Source organism: Petaurus breviceps, unplaced genomic scaffold (genome assembly GCF_028583685.1).
Source record: "Petaurus breviceps papuanus isolate PSGF00001 unplaced genomic scaffold, PetGlider_PUasm1.0 90977, whole genome shotgun sequence".
NCBI lineage: Eukaryota > Metazoa > Chordata > Mammalia > Diprotodontia > Petauridae > Petaurus > Petaurus breviceps.
In genome coordinates, this window is record NW_027187391.1 from 44,990,330 (window position 1) to 45,006,673 (window position 16,344).

The 16,344-nt window shown below is 37.7% G+C and overlaps 1 protein-coding gene across 4 annotated transcripts in view; it reads left to right on the forward strand.

The window, feature by feature from the left end:
- The first annotated feature begins 4,520 nt into the window (after positions 1-4,520).
- Positions 4,521-16,344, forward strand: part of SEC63 (SEC63 homolog, protein translocation regulator) — a 78,703-nt gene continuing 66,879 nt past the window's right edge. The window contains exons 1-2 of one of the 4 annotated variants that reach the window (XM_069077103.1): positions 4,521-4,831; positions 9,322-9,477. In XM_069077103.1, coding sequence (XP_068933204.1) covers positions 9,452-9,477 — 26 coding nt within the window. In that variant the 5' untranslated portion in view covers positions 4,521-4,831; positions 9,322-9,451. Of the gene's footprint in view, positions 4,832-9,321; positions 9,482-16,344 lie in introns of all 4 variants that reach the window. The other 3 variants (XM_069077106.1, XM_069077105.1, XM_069077102.1) reach the window with 3 other exon arrangements.

The following is a 16,344-nucleotide window of genomic DNA, read 5'->3' on the forward strand; positions in this document are numbered from 1 at the left end:
TATGTCTTTATTAAACTGATCTTATTAATATAGACTATTGTTCTAGCTGGTTGATAAGCTTATCTCTGACATCCATCATATTACCTGTTCCTGTAAGATTCTTGTCACTTGCAAACATTGATTCCATCATTGAAGTCATTGATCAAAATGGTAAACGAGGCCAAGGAAAGATCCCTTGGTCATTCACTAGAGACCACCTCCCAAGCTGACATTGAGCCTTTGATGACTAATAGGGGTTTGGTCATACAACCTGTCCCAAATCTACCTAATAGTTCTATCATAGAGCTTATACCTATCTATATTGTCCACAGTGATAACAGGAGTGATTTTTCAAATACTTTGCTGAAATTTAAGTATGCCATTTAAACAGAATTCCCTGATCAACCATTCTAGTTACCCCATCAAAAAAATGAAATGAGGTTAGTCTGGCATGACCTGTTCTTGATGAAGTCATGCTGGCATTTTAGTGGTTACTGCTTCTCTCTTTAAATGCTTATAAACCATTCTGTTTAATAATTTTTATTTATGCTTCCTAGTCAAAGAATTGAGTAGTTCAATCTTCTCACATTTTTTGTCATTATCATATATGCTCCAAGTAGAAGCCTTATTCCTTCTTTGATCTTTTTTCTCTCAGTGTAGTGTAGTGAAAAAGGTGCTGATCTTAGAGTTAGTAGAGACTTGGGTCCAACTATCCCATCTACATTCACTATCCAGGTTCAAATCATTTTACCTGTATTAGCCTCAGCTTCCTCATCTGTAAAATGGGGATAGTGATACCCATAGTACCTGCCTCACAGGGCTGTTTTGAGGATGAAATGAGATAATGTGTAGAAAAAAAAACTTTGTAAAATTTAAAATACTTTGTAAATGTCATCTATTATTATGATAACTGCCAGAAAATTTGTCTGTTATTATTATCAATCGTCACTAGCCTTCTCTCATTCTGAACTTTGCACAGGACCATGGTAGTCTTCTGTATCCATCCATTCTCAATTACTTCCTCTTGTTTCCACCTTCCATGTGGCTCTTTTAAAAATCAGAATTGGTTGATATAATAATAATAATTTTTAAAACCTTGGCCTCTTTATGTAGCTTCTTTTTTCTTTCTTCCTTATCAGAATATTTTTTGTGTGTGTTTGTTTTGAGAATTTTTCAAAGTTTCCCATCCCTCTTAGGCTAACTTTTTCTGCAAAATACTTTGGTTTTATTTGATTTGAACTTTAGCAAATGAATCATTTGTATCAACTTTTGGTTCACTGTGGTTTTCAGGCCCTGGTATGCATCATTCCAAAACTTCAATAAAGAGATCACTGTGATATGAGAAAAGGGTTGAAGAGGAGTATTTAATATCAGCAATTTATATTGCTGCCAGATTGTGAAATTGAAGTATTATTTTTAAGGCAAGTCCAATTACAACCTATATAAGCTGATCACTCGAAATAACTAGTTTTAAACCATTAAAAGTTACTGATGGTAGATTACAAGCCAACTGAGACTCTGCAAATGACCTGATAAATTAAACTGGAAACAGAAAGTGTTTCACAGCAACTGCTCATATCAACTCAGCCAAGAAGATGATTAACTTAGGTTTAGAGCAAGGCAGGGTGTTCATTGTGATTGGTGCTGAAAAATCACAAGCACTATATTTACTCACACAGACCCCTATTTCTCCCTGATTTATTTTTCTCTAAAATGGACGATGAGGGAATTATGTAAGCTCAGGCCTTCAAGGAGCAGGTTTGAAGCAGAAAAAAAAAGTCCACTGGACAATTATGCAGAGGAAACATTTTTCTTAGCTTTCCTCTCAGAGTAGGTGTATAGGAAATACAAAAGAAGGGAAGGAATAGATAAAAGTAAATATGGTCTGCAAAAAAGAAAGATGTAGTTGATGATAGATGCAAAATGTAATGACCACTGGCAAAGCCATTTACCATACAGTGGAAGCCCATTTAATTGGCTGCCTTAGAGTATACCAACAAATGTAACATTGTCATTAAGCAGAAAAACCAGCAGTTCTCCCCTTTCAATGTCAGCTAAGAAAGAACTTGATATCATACTATAAATATGAATTGAAAGATATTTCATAAAGTAATATACAGAAAGCATTGAGATTAAGCTATATCTAGGAATGATTCTGAAGCAGAGGTGGGGAATCTTCAGCCTTGAGGTCACATGTGACCTTCTAGGTTCTCAAGTGCAGCCCTTTGACTGAATCTAAACTTCACAGAACAAATCCCCTTACTAAAAGGATTTGTTCTGTAAAACTTGGACTCAGTCAAATGGTAGCACCCAAGGACCTAGAAGGTCACATGTAGCCTTGAGGCAGCAGGTTCCCCACCCCTGTGTATAAACAGTCAGTAAAACTTAAGTATAATAAGTAGAGTGCATTCTATACCTATATTTCAAGAGAATGAGACCTCATGTAGCAGTTTATTTGAACTTTTATTACTATTTTAATACTTTGTATTAAAGTTGTATCTCCTACTTGAAAGTAAACAATTTGAGAGTAAGAGACTGTCATATGTAAACTCTATAATGCCTCAAGAGTTAAGCATAGTCATCTGCACCAAATGAATGTTTAATAAATAACTTATTTGTACTAGGTGATTTATTTAATGAATGAATATAAATCTGATGCTAAATGAACAAACAAGTGTCTAATGGTGGTAGAGGACCGAGAACAAATATGAACATAGAAATAAAATAAATAAAATAGTAAAGTGGATAGAGTGGCATTAGGAGACTCAGGTTTGCCCTCTGCCTCAGTCACTCACAATGTATGTGATCATGAGAAATGATAACACCTTAGTGTCCTCACCTGTGAAATGAGGTTAGTCATTACTGTGCCACCTACCTCCTGGAGTGGCCCTGATTCATAAATCTTAAGTGCTATAAAAACTATAGCTGTTCTAAAGTTGCTTTCACAAGTTGGAATAGTTTCACCCAAACCAGTTGGCCACCTTACAGATCTGGCCATCTATTATATTTAGATCACAACAGAGAGGGTGGAACAAGGAAACTTCCTTCACTCTCCCAACAAAGGAGCATATGTAAGCTACTTGGTCAGTAAAACCTAAAATTTGTTTATACCTATTCTAGTTTCAAATGTTAAATTATACCTTAGTTTTACTATGCTTTTTCACTTTTTCAAAGCAATTTTCACATTTATTTCATTTGATCCTCCCAATCACATTGCGATGTAGGTTGAACAGGTGTTATTTCCATTTCAATAATAACTCACATTTATAGTGGCCTTTAAAAACCACAGAGTGCATTTCTCACAACTCTGTCAGGTAGGTAAGTGAATGTGTGTGAGGATGAGGCCTTGAATCGTATAATTAGTAAGCATCAAGGTCAGAATTCGTCATCTCACTTAATCCTCACAACAACCCTGCAAAGTAATAATAATTTGTTGAGTTGTATCCAAATGTTAGAGACCCCATTTGGGGTTTTCTTGGCAAAGATACTAGTTTGCCATTTCCTTCTCCAGCTCATTTTACAGATGAGGAAACTTGGCAAACAGAGTTAAATGACTTGCCCAGGGTCATACAGCTAGGAAGTGTCTGAAATTGGATTTGAACCCAAGTCTTCCTTACTCCAGGCCCAGCACTCTATTCACGCTGCCACCTAGATGCCAATAATAATAATAAACCATTTATATAGCGCTGATTAGGTGCCAGGCACTATGCTAAGAGCTTTACAATTAATTCATTTGATCCTCCCAACAACCTTGGGAGGTAGGTGCTATTATTATCACCATTTTACAGACGAGGAAACCGAGGTAGAGGTGAGGTGACTTGCCCAGGGTCACCCAGCTAGGAAGTGTCTGACGTTTGATTCGAATTTGAGTCTTCCCGAAAGTAAATTACCTCAAAGGGTAGTTGTGAAGAATGCATTTTAAAAGTTTTAAGCATGTTTTATGCGAACTCTTTTTTTAACGGAAGTTTTTATCGTGATTTTCCACGGTAACTCTCCCGTCTCCCTCCCAGAACCACCCCCCTCATTCTAGGGATGAAGAAGCCGAAATTGTGAGGAAAGCCTAGAACGCTCTACGGGAATGTGGGTACTCTCTTGCTTGCATCTACAAGCCTGGAAGGGATGCGTATGCAGGGACCCACCGAGGCCTGAGGCAGGCGTTGCAGGCTTGCAACGCCGGGCTGAGTGATTCCCGGGGAAGCACAGGCTGGAGGGGCCGTAAGTGGAAACGGCCAGGGATAAGTTCTTCACGTCCTACGTTGCTTCCGCTATTCTCCTCTCCGACCCTCACGCTACTAGGGGAGCAGAAGGAGGCGGGGCGGTGGAGGAAGGAGGGGCGGAGTTTGGGACCAGGGGCAGGGCTTCGCGGGAAAGCCGAGGTGGGCGGGGCGTCGCCTGTGTTGGGCAGTGTTCTTGTGAGGTCTCACCCCCGACTAGAGCGCACGGCTGCGCACGCCACGTCTCCTTAGCTTGAGTGTGAGGGCGAGAGGCGGAGGAAGTGGGGGTGGGGGAGGGAGCAAAGTTTCCTCTCGCGAGAACTGGCGACAGCGGCGGCGGCGTGTCCGTGAGTGTAGCGTGGGGGGCGGCGGCGGCGGCGGCGGAGCAGCCCTAGCTGCGCCACACGAAGCCTGGGGGGCTGTGACCGGGACCGGCGCCGGGGCCGCGACCGCGCAGCGGGGTCGTGGCGGCGAGAAGGGGTAGGAGAAAGAGGAGGAGGAGGAGGGGGTCGCCATGGCCGGGCAGCAGTTCCAGTACGATGACAGCGGGAACACCTTCTTCTACTTCCTCACCTCCTTCGTCGGGCTCATCGTGATCCCGGCCACTTACTATCTCTGGCCCCGGGACCAGAACGCCGGTGAGTCCTGCCCCGGCCCGGCCCGGCTGGCCCGGCCTGACTCAGGGACTGCCCCCACTGCTGTTGCACCTGGGCCCCGTCGTTACTGCACGTCGGTCCTGCCCGACCCCTCGCCCTCTCCCGGGCCCCGTGACACCCACTCACCTACCTACCCACCCACCGTGGCCGGCCAGGCCTGACCCAGCCCGGCCGGGCCCCAGGCCTCCGGCTCTGCCCCGCGGGCGTGTTTTCTTCTGCATCTTCCCTCCCCCCCACCCCCATCCCCTTTACCATTGTCTTTCCAGAGGAATTTCGCTTTTCTTTCCTTATTGTTCCGGGTACTCGTGCTGCCTTCTCTTTGTTCTCCCAGTCTCCCCATTCTCTTGTTTTTCCTCTCTACTTTTGGGTGGTTTGTTAGTGGGGTCCCGATTTGGAGGGGGAGTGGGATGGAAATTGGAAAGGCAAGGAAAGAGTTACCGAGGAAGGAAACCAAATGCATAATCGGAGCTTTCAGCCCCCTCCGACCCCTTCCATACCATTCCTCAACCCCCCACCCAATATATTTGGTGCAGCTGTTCCAGATGTTTTGTGAACCTTCTAGGCTGGATGACATGTTTACTGCTCTAACTGTGCTGGCTTCCCTTTCACTAACCTCCCCTCACCCCCTCCTTCAGAACTGATTTTTTTCAATTTCATGCCTGTATCTTGTGTGCCTGAGCAGTTGGAGTTGGAAAGTATGCCATTATTCTCTTTCCAAGATCAAGGCTTTCCTGTTTATGTGGAAAAAGTGAAATCATGAAGGAGTTAAGTTCCTTTAAAATACTGACCTTATTAGTGGTTATGAGGGAGCTAGTCTGTTGTTAAGCTTAAGTCTTTAACGTGATTTAGGCAGTCTCAGCTAGGCGGTTTAGAAAAATTTGGGGATAAGGGTTGAATTTCATTTGTGAATTATCCCGAGACACATGGCAAGTGAAGTAATCCTTCAAAGGCTGCTAAACAACAAACAGTATTCTGGGCCCAATAGGTTGATAATGGCATAGGGTGCAGGAAAAATTGATGACTAGAGGATTTTGTGCATTACAAATATCGAGGAAAAACTTTTCAACCAATATGTTAACTTGTTTAAGCTGTAATTATTTTGGGTCAGTAGGTGTTGGAAAAGTAAACTGCTGTCTAGGTTGCACACATTACTTTGGGGAAAGTTGATGATAGTGGAGCTCTAATTCAGCTCAACTTGATGGGTTTGACAGTCTGATTTGAAACATAATAGAATTTTGCATGACAAATCAAATGCTAATAAATGTGTTCATCTCAGTGTTCATTGATTGTAATAAGATTAAATATACATTAAATGAAAAAAACCTTTCAGGAGTTACTAGTCTTAATGCTTTTCTGATGCATTGGCTAACTTAAGAAAAATAGATTTGGGTTTATTGTGCTTTTTTATACTGTGTGCATTCAAACCTGAGTTTTTAAGCTAAGTTTTAATTGTATACTATCCATAAACTTAGGCCCATTGCAATGAAAGCGTTCTCTTTGTGGATACTTAATTTTTATCACATTTTGAAAGGTGTTGCATTTATCTTTGAGTATATTGGTTTTTTTAAAATTTGTGACCATACTTATATGTTCTGGTTAGGATCATGCACTGATTTCACAGGTCAGTAACCAGTAAACATTTAGGTTTTTGTGGTTTCTATAACATCCAGAAACTTGATATTTGTCTGAAAGATTTATATAGTGACGTTTAGTTTTGGTCACAAAATTTGACCTCCATTTACCCATATCAAGTGTACCCAAACTTGATCAGTCCTGCAGTCTGTGAGTAAAGTGGTATTGGAAAGAGCTGGAACTTGACTGTCAGACACTGGGCAGTCTCTAACTTCACAATAAAAATTTCCTTGCTCTTCTCACCTTACCTTTAAGTACTTCACTCATTCTTTGCTTATGGGAGTGCATTAGGCAAAATATGACCATTATCTGAATACATACTATGTGCTTTGGCCTGTTTAATTATAGTGAAAATGAAGAAAGGTAATTTGAGATTTTATTATAATAGTTATTAAAATGTAGGAATAGCGCTTCTTTCTACTATCTTTAATAACTTCCATGTAGCTTAGACTGTCTCTATAATAACAGGCTGGTATGAAAAAGATGCTTCTCTGAACTTAGAAAGTAGATTTCAAATTAATATTACTTTGGAGTTGGGGCATTGTGATATCTTGAAACATACGGTACTCAAATTTCACATGAAATTGCCATATGTAAGTTAAATGCAGCCTTTGACTAAACTTGTTTTGATTTTTAGAACTGAATAAATTAAGCCTAAAAAAGAACCAAATAACTTAAGAAATATTAACTAAAATGAATTTTAAAAGGGTTCAGCTGGAAATGTCTTTCTGTTTTCCATGACCGTCATTTGCACCAAAAAGCCAGTTCTATAGGTAGGTAGCCTTAAAAGTGAGTATTAATAATCTTCAAAAGGATTTAGTTTTCTGTGTAGTTCTTCTCCAGGCTGTCATTTTTAAAATGGCCCTATCACTTTGGTATTTTGAAATCCTAAGACTTTGGAGATATAAAACTCCCTAAGTACCATTCTCAGTTGACAAATTGGGATAGCTGAAGTTTGGAGAAATTAAATGGCTTATCAGTGGCAGGTCTGTCATGATCATTTAAGTTACCTAGGCTCTAAAAAGTTAATAATACGTTTATCATATGAATTTTTAACCTGGAAGTTCATCTATTTAAAAAATTTTTTTTAAAAAGGCTCCTTGGCCTCATACAACTTATGTTCTTTTTTTTTTTTTTTTTTTTGTTTTTTGGAGGGCAATTGGGGTTAAGTGGCTTGCCCAAGTCAGCTGGTTTTTTGTGTTAAGTGTCTGAGGTCGGATTTGAACTCAGGTCCTCCTGACTCCAGGGCCGGTGCTATATTCACTGTGCCACTTAGCTGCCCCAAGTTCATCTATTTTAAAGGAAATGTTTTGATAACTGTATTTTGGTATAATTGGTTTTCTGAGAAGGGTCCCATAGGCTTCACCAGCCTGCCAAAGGTGATCCATGATACTCAAAAGCTTAAAAAAAAACACCCTTCTTTTATAGTTAAAAAAAAAAAATCCAGTGTGCTAAATGCGGCTGTAATGGACACACATTTGTGGTGAAAGAAAGGTCTTATTTATCTTCCTTTCTCAGAATTACCTGCAAATTTGTTCAATAAAATGACTGGAGACTTCATCAGAGAGTAAAACCTAAAGAAGTAGTCTGATTTAAGTAATAACATGGAAGTGAAAAATTCACGAGACTTTTTCAGAAGGAAGGGTAACCTTAACAGTGTTTATGTATTAATTTTTGAGATTAAAGATCTTTGGTAAAGTACAGGGATTTCAGTAAAATCTGTTATGTTGGAATTTTCCTTGAGTAAGGCTGTAAGTGTGGGAGACTACTGTAACATTCTTAGAGGTTTTCATAAATTCTTTTCAGAATTGAACTTAATCTGAGATTAATAAATTTATCATGATCATTTGATATTGACTTCCTGCTGAGTATGGAAATTGTACTATGCTAAGAGGTTGGTCTGTATGAAATTTCCTTTAAAACTCTTTAGTATCACCTTAACTCCACATCACTTGATGTTTCTGACATCCTCTGAACTTTTATGCTTTGGCTTTTTATGGATGTTGGTAATGTAAATTAATATTGTCTTCAGAAATGTGTTAAAATATCTATATATTGCCTTTAAAACAAGATGTGTATTTTAATGTTGTACCATGCGAATTTGATCATCATACATATTTGCATTCAACTCTTACAGTTAAGAAAGGTCATAGCTTTCTAAATACTGTTTACTTTTAGACTATTTGCCTAGAGTAAAGTGTAAAATAACTGGGTATGATTTTTGTAACAGATTTCAAGGCCATATTTTTTTCATTCTTTCCTGAGATTAAGGGTTGCAATTGTTTGGAATACAAATAAAATATACCTTACCTGTTTCAAAGTTGTTAGACTCTGTGGAACATGTTATTTTTCCCTTACTACTTTCTTCTAGTTAGGTAGGCATCTATTCTAAGTAAAAATTCAGTTATATTTTCTTCTTACCAATATGAGAATTGTTAACATAACTGACTTCATAATTTAATTTCTTTCTTCCTCCCCTCAGCAATGTGGATGAGCACTAACTTTGACCTTGGAATTTGCGTGAGATTCTTCTTAACATAAAATCAACTCTTGAGACTATTGTAATTTTGATGATCTATAACCTTTTTCTGTCTTTTGGAATGTGCTCGCAGCTCGTGTGTCATTATAGACACCCTGGTGGAATAGAAAGAATTAGAAGCTCTGATTATAAGTCCTAGTTCCTTCCCTGACTAGCTGTGTGACCTTGGGCAAGTCATTTAACTTCTCTTGGTTTTTCTCAATTTTAGTAATTGCATTACCTACCTCACAGGGTTGTTGTGAGGAAAGCATCTTTAAACTGTAAAATGCTATATAAATGTGGATTATTATTATATTACCAGGGTATGGACCAGAGAGGGAAAAGAAGATGAGAATCACCACAACAAATTGTTGGAAGGGAGAGCTGAAGCAAGCTATTGGCTATAATGAAGTCTTAGTCTTATCTGTGGGTTTTGCTATTTCTGATCAAGAATGGACTGTATTAATCCCTTATTGAGGCAGGTATATGTTTAATTTTTCTTTTATTAGTAAATCTGTTTGTGGAGTTTTTTGTATGTCATAAAAAGTAGCTGATATAAGACTTTGCTTTAAAAAGCACATTTTGTGAATATGATATGATAGTATGGAATTTTAGCACTGGAAAGGACCCTAGAAATCATCTAGTGCAACCCTCTAGTTTTACAGATGAGGAAACTGAAGCCTGTAGAGGGTAGTTCCCAATATAGGTCATTAGTTTAAAACTGGAAAGAACCCTAGAAGTTATTTAGTCCTATGCCTTCAGTTTGCAAATAAATAAACAGAGGCCTAGGTAATTATCTTGTTTAAGGTCACTAAGGCTAGTAAGCAATAGAGCTGAGATTGGAACCTTGTATTGAAATAGGCAAAAAAGCTAATGCAATCTTAGGTTTAGTGAATAGAAGCATAAGGGAGGCAATAATGTGTCAGACTACATTTGGGGGATTACTTAGTTCATTTTGAGATGCTGTGATTCTCAAAGGAAAGTGACAGGAACAGTAAAGCTCCTTGAAAAGAATGGTCCAGGATGTTGGGTCTTGAAACTATGGCATACTAAGATTGAATGTTTCATTTGGAGAATGGGAGACTAAGTGAAGACATCCTAGTTGGCCTCCTTTTCAGAGGACTTTCATGTGGAAGGATCTACATTTGTTTTACTCTGTCCAGAGGGCTTTTGTAGGACCAGTGGATCAAAATTTCTGAGATGCATATTTCAGCTTGTAAGGAAAAACAACCCAAAACCCTTCTTCAAAACTAGAATTGTTCAGAAGTTGAATAGATTGCATTCCTTATAGATTTTAAGGAGGAGGCTTGATTACCAGTTGTTGTAGAAGGGATTCTTACTTCCTTCTTACTTAACCTATAAGTTGTCCTCAAGTGACTCTTGAAATCCCTTATAGTTTTCATCCTGTGCCTCTGTCATAGGGTAAGGCACTTGTGTAAGGTGCAGTAAGTGGCAGAGCCAGTTTTCTGTTACCATGTCTGCTGATTTTTTTATCATACATTTTAGGGTGTCTTTTCTCTCTCTATGCTCTTTCTTTTGGTGACCTCATCAGTTCCTATGAATTTAATGATGATCTCTATGCCATTGATTCTTAGATCTCTGTTTTTAGCCCTGGTTTCTTTTGAACATCAGTCTCACATAAACCATTTGCCTACTGGACATTTCAAACTGGATGCCCTGTAGAAATCTCCAACTCAACATATCTAGTGCAGTACTTACTATATTTTCTTCTAAATCCACTCCTCTTCTGAACTTTTCTGTTTCTATTGAGGGACCCCCATCTGTCCCAGAAACCCTTTATCATCTTTGAGCCCTCACTATGACTCACCTCACATACAGTCAGTTACCAAATCTTGTTTCTCTATACATACTGTCTTTTGGATATCTCCCCTTCTGTCTTCTCACAGCCACTGCCCTAGTTCAGGTCCTTATAGTTTCTCACCTTCGCTATTATGGTAGCCTCCTACTTATTAGTCTTTCTGCCTCAAGTTTCTCTCCACCATCCACAAAACTGCCAAAGGGATTTTCCTAAAGTTTGAGTCTGACTAAGTTACTTACCTACTTAATACATTTCAGAAGTACCCTTTTAACTCTAGAAGCAAATTAAAAACCTTTGACAACGTGTCCCAACCTTTTCAGCCCTATTGCACCTTAGTCTCCTCCACACATAGTATGATCCAGACAAACTAGCCTCCATTTATTCTTTAAACGATATCAGTCCTTGCCTTTTGCAATGACTTTCTCCTGTACCTGGAATAATGCACTACCTCCTCACCTTTGGCTCTCAGAATCCCTGGTTTCCTTCAAGACTCACTCAGATGCTATCTTCTTCATAAATTGTATTCTCATTGCACAGCTGCTAGTGCCTTTCCTCCCAAATCACTTTGTTATATCTGTTTTGTTCATATGCCTATAGAATATAAGCTTGTCAAAGGCAAGGACTATTTCACTTTTGTGTTTGTATCCCAGTGTCTAAGTGCTCAGTAACTTTTGTTTATTTTAGGGCTGGAAGGAACTGCAAAGAAGGAAGTTTTGATTTTTAAATAGCTCTTTATTAAACAAAGAATTTGATGTTTTCCCATTTGATTCTCTCAACTTTGCTAGGGAAGTAGTATAAGTATTCCCATTTTGCAAATGATGAAACTGAAGCATTGAAAGCCGAATTATTTGCCTAGTGTTGCAGGTTGATAAGTGGCAAAAACTGATTGGAATTCAGGTCTTGTGATCCAAAATATATTAATTAATGTCCTTTCCACTGTATTGTGCCACCTCTAAATGAAAAATTTCAGAGATGCACTGAGTCTTACTAACAAAAAATATTTCATGTTGTGTGTGTATTTAATGAAAGCAAAGCCTTCATCAGTTCTTTCAGAATTAAATGCTATTCCGGTTTGAGAAGTACATTGCATTGCACTGTTACATTAAGTAATGTGTTGATTTGTGTAGTAGACTGGGGAGATCTGGCAAAAAACACCAGAATAATAATCTCTTTTAAGTAAAAGGATACTTTTTTTTTTGAAAAAAGATAATATATACTTGCTTGAGCTCAAGACATCCTAGAATACAAAGGTAAGTTTTACTTTACCTTAGTTACTTGTGGTTTCCAATTTAATTATGCTATTTTTTATCTAGGGATAAAGAATTGATTTTTCTTATTTAAACCACTTAACATTTTGCATTTGTGTCATACTGAGAGTAAGAATTATTTTCTGTATACCAGACTTCAGGAATAATATGCCATTTCACCAACTCTAGTCACATTCTTTATTGAAAGGTATTGCTGGTAGCAAAATGACCCAGTTTACACTGTTAAAAATTTCTTTCCTATATTGCTTTGGGAGCAGGAATAGCAATTGAATTTTCTGACTTTCAAACTAGTTCTCCATTCTCCCAATATGGCATTACTTTCCTGGTAAGGATTTTGGAGTCAAAAGCCCCCATTTCCCTTTTCCTAAAATGCCTTACCTTTCTGCTGTCCCATTTTTTACTTCCATAATAATAATGGATATTTTCTTGCATTTTAGGTTCTATGATAAATAGAAATTCTTGATCTTATAAAGAGATAGGTTTGCATAGCATACTTTTTTTCCTTATAGTGATATAGATTATATCTACTAGAAAGCTATATCCCAAACCTTTTCTGCTCAGATTTTTTCCCCCACTCCCTGTCAGTTTTAAAATTTTTCAACTGGTAAGCGTTAACTTTTTTCTATGGTTTCTGTCATCTTCTTTCCCTTTTCCTGCTCCTCCCCCCCACCCCCCCACCCCCCCCCCCCCGCCATTTTGATCTATTGAAGAAGGCCACTTCTCACTTGATCAAAGATTGGTATTTCACAAAGGAGAGAAGACAAAAGATTAGGTAGAGAGTAATGCTTTGATGAGATATCCAGCTTCCTTATTCTTTATTCAGTATTCTCCTGGACTTCCTCCCTTTATTCCCCTTTATCCTTCCCAAAATAGTTCTGGTAATATCTCTTTGTTTTCCTAATATCATCTTGAATGTATAACAGATGGCTCATAAACATTTCTGGGTCCTACAGTATGGATGTTTGCAGTTTTTCTGAGCCATATCCTATGCTCTACATTACATAATAGACTCAGTACAGTCAGTTTATCTGTGATATAGTTTGCCTATAATCTTTAATTTCACTTGACCTTTTATTAGGACCAATTAATTATTTTTATTTGTTTCATCGTCATCAAATTGCTTGACTTTAATATCATTATATTAGTTTTTTTATTAATAATAAAGAATGGTAGTTACCTCATAATATAGCCTAATTATGAGGTGACTCCCAAAATATTTGTGCAGGCCCTGTGTTTGTGCATGCATGCACATATTTAATCCTGTGGTTTTATGATCAGTGTAGATAGCCATACTGGAAAATCGGGTCCTTATAACTGTAGCTTATATCAAAGAAATATGATTTAGAGATAGAAGGGAGCTTTAGAGACGATCTAGTCCATCCATTAGGGTCACCTAGGTGGTGCAGTGGAATGGAGTGCCAAGCCAGGAGTCAGGAAGACTTATTAGTTGTGTAACTCCAAGAGTTGAACACGACTGAAACAATCGAACGAGAACAGTCCAACCATTTGTATTTTACACATAAGAAAACTAAGACACAGGGAAGGTATGTGACTTGCTTATTAAGGTCTCGTACTAGAAAATGTCAGTCAGAATTTGAACCTTTTTTCTACTGTACCATGCTGTCTTGATCTATTATGAGATGGCAAGAAGGTAAGATTATATTTTTTGTTGTTTTGTTAGTCCTTCAAAGGACTTTGAAGGAAAAGCAGAGATGTAGCGAACCTAAGTACTACATTGGAATTAGGGAATATTATGCTCTTGGACAAGGCATTTTACATCTGGGGTTTTTCTTATTAAAACTGTGGATAATACTTAATGTAAAAGTATTTATCATTTTACTGACTTTGACACAGTATCCTTTGCAAATGGGTTTCTCTGACCAGGACCATTTGTTCTGAGAGGTGTAAAAACTACCTGGAAAGAACAAGAATAAGAAGTATAATAGCTATTTTTAGCTTAAACTAATTTATGTAAATTTAGAATCTAACAATTCTGGCTTCACTGAGAGGCAGCATAGTATAGCAAATTGAGAGCTGGTCTTGGAATTGGGAGGCTCTAGGTGCAAATCCTGCCTATGACACATTCTGGTTGTGTGATGATGGGTAAATCACATAGTTTCTCAGTGCCTCAGGTGACTCTCAGTTCCCTCTACTGATGAAACTGCGTGTCTGGATCCAAAAGGAAAAAAAAGTATATAAATACTTTTGCTTTTTGAATGGCAGAACTTTTAATGGCAAAATTAATTTAAAATTTGCTTTTGGTTTCTATGCCACTGTGTTATGGAGTATGTATCTGGTATCATGGAGCACTGTGGAGTGCTACTGAATGAATTAATATTTTTCATGCACTTGATTTTTAGCTTCTGGGTTGGAACAATAGGACACTTATGTGGGTGAACAGACAATTTAAGCTTGAAAGTCAGGTGTAGTTTGTACAGTGATTAGACTAATTGGATAGGGAGCTATGACAACATCATTCTGAACAGATTAAGAAGTCTGCTATGAGTGTCGTCATCATAATATTACAAAATAGTGTTGCATATCATTCATTGGCATAATAGTAATGCATACTTATATAGTGAATTAATTTACATAGTACTTCCAGTAGGATAATATAAACTACTTTTGGGCGGGGACTGTCTTGCTTTTGTATTTCTAATGTTTATCACAGAGCCTTGCACATGGTAGGTCTTTAATATATACTTGTTGAATCACATTGCTTTGTGGTTTGAAAGTGATATATTGATTCTCACAAGAACCTTGTGATGTATATACCTCAGATATTATGCCTATTTTGCAAAAGAGGTAGCTGAGACTTAAAGTAGTGATGTTGCTTGCCCAAGATCTTACAGCTTAGGACTTGATCCCAAGTCTTCTAAATCCATGTCCAATTTGTGTCCTTTCTAATACACTGAAATGGATATAATATTTCAGAAACTTGATTCCACGGATATCTGACAAAATAAAAATTATAAACATGACATTTTAAAAATGCTGATTAAAAGTGTGTTATAGTGGAAAGGGTAAGGAGATCTAAATTGTATTCCTAGGGTAAGGAGATCTAAATTGTATTCCTAGATATTCTTTTTACAAGCTGTGTTACAGTGGGAAAATTATAGTCTATAGTCTTCAGTTTATTCATCTGTAAAATTAAGGCATTTGATTGATCTAGCTGAACTCTAAAACCCCTTTAAATATTAGGAAAATGACCTGACAGTTAAGGGATCTACTTATAGTTTGTTGGATTATGTATATTTGGGAAAATTTTCAGGCATTTAAAAGTACTGAGGTATTACAAATTAGTCATATAATCTTAGGGCTAGAATGGACGTGAGTGATCTGTCCTTAGTGGTCCAGGGATTTTTAACTTCTTTTGGTAAAACTAATGGGACCCCTTCTCAGAATGTTTCTAAATAAATAAAATAAGATACATAAGCTTACAAAGGAAACATTGAATTACAGTTATCTCTACACACCCAGAGACCCCAGGTTAAGAACTCCTGATCTAGTCCAAGTAATTCTCTTCCCCCAATAAAAAGCAATTTATAGGTGAAGGCATTCTGACTTAGGAAAATGTTACCTGTCCAAGGTCATGCCAGTTAGTATTTATTGCTTGTGATACAGCCAGAACTTGACACCCAGATGTCAAAGTCCAGTGTTCTTTCTATTACTATGCTGATGATCTTGTATGTGCATGAAAGTTATTTAAAACATTCTGAGAAATAATTCTAGTTAAGGAAAGGAGAACAGTTTTACCTATTCATATTTTAATTGTTAATATTATTATCATCCCAGGCCTAATCTTTCATTTAAATGAACTTAAATAGAATGGAGCTAGAAAGCTGATCTAAGCAGAAATAAACTAGATAGAGGTATCTAGAACTGATAGACCTCTGGGGAAGACCTCTCTCTTAAGTTAGACCTTGTATTTTTTTTGTATACACCTGTAATTGCCTGTCTTCTGTATATAAGTTATATCCTTAAATCCTCAGTGCTGTTAACAAAGTGCTTAAACTGACTGACTTGAGAATTTGTTGCTGACTTAAGATTTTACTGTGTAAGTAAGCACTAAGGAGATAATGGGAAAGGACCCATACTTAAAGACATAACCACTTGGAAATCATTTTAGCCTTATTTCAGATTACTTCCCTTCACATGTCAAACTGTATTACTTGTTGTTCCTCTATTTTGTTCAACGTTTCCTACCTTTGTAGATTTGATGAAGGCTGTCTTCCATGCCTGGCATGTTCTGACTGGA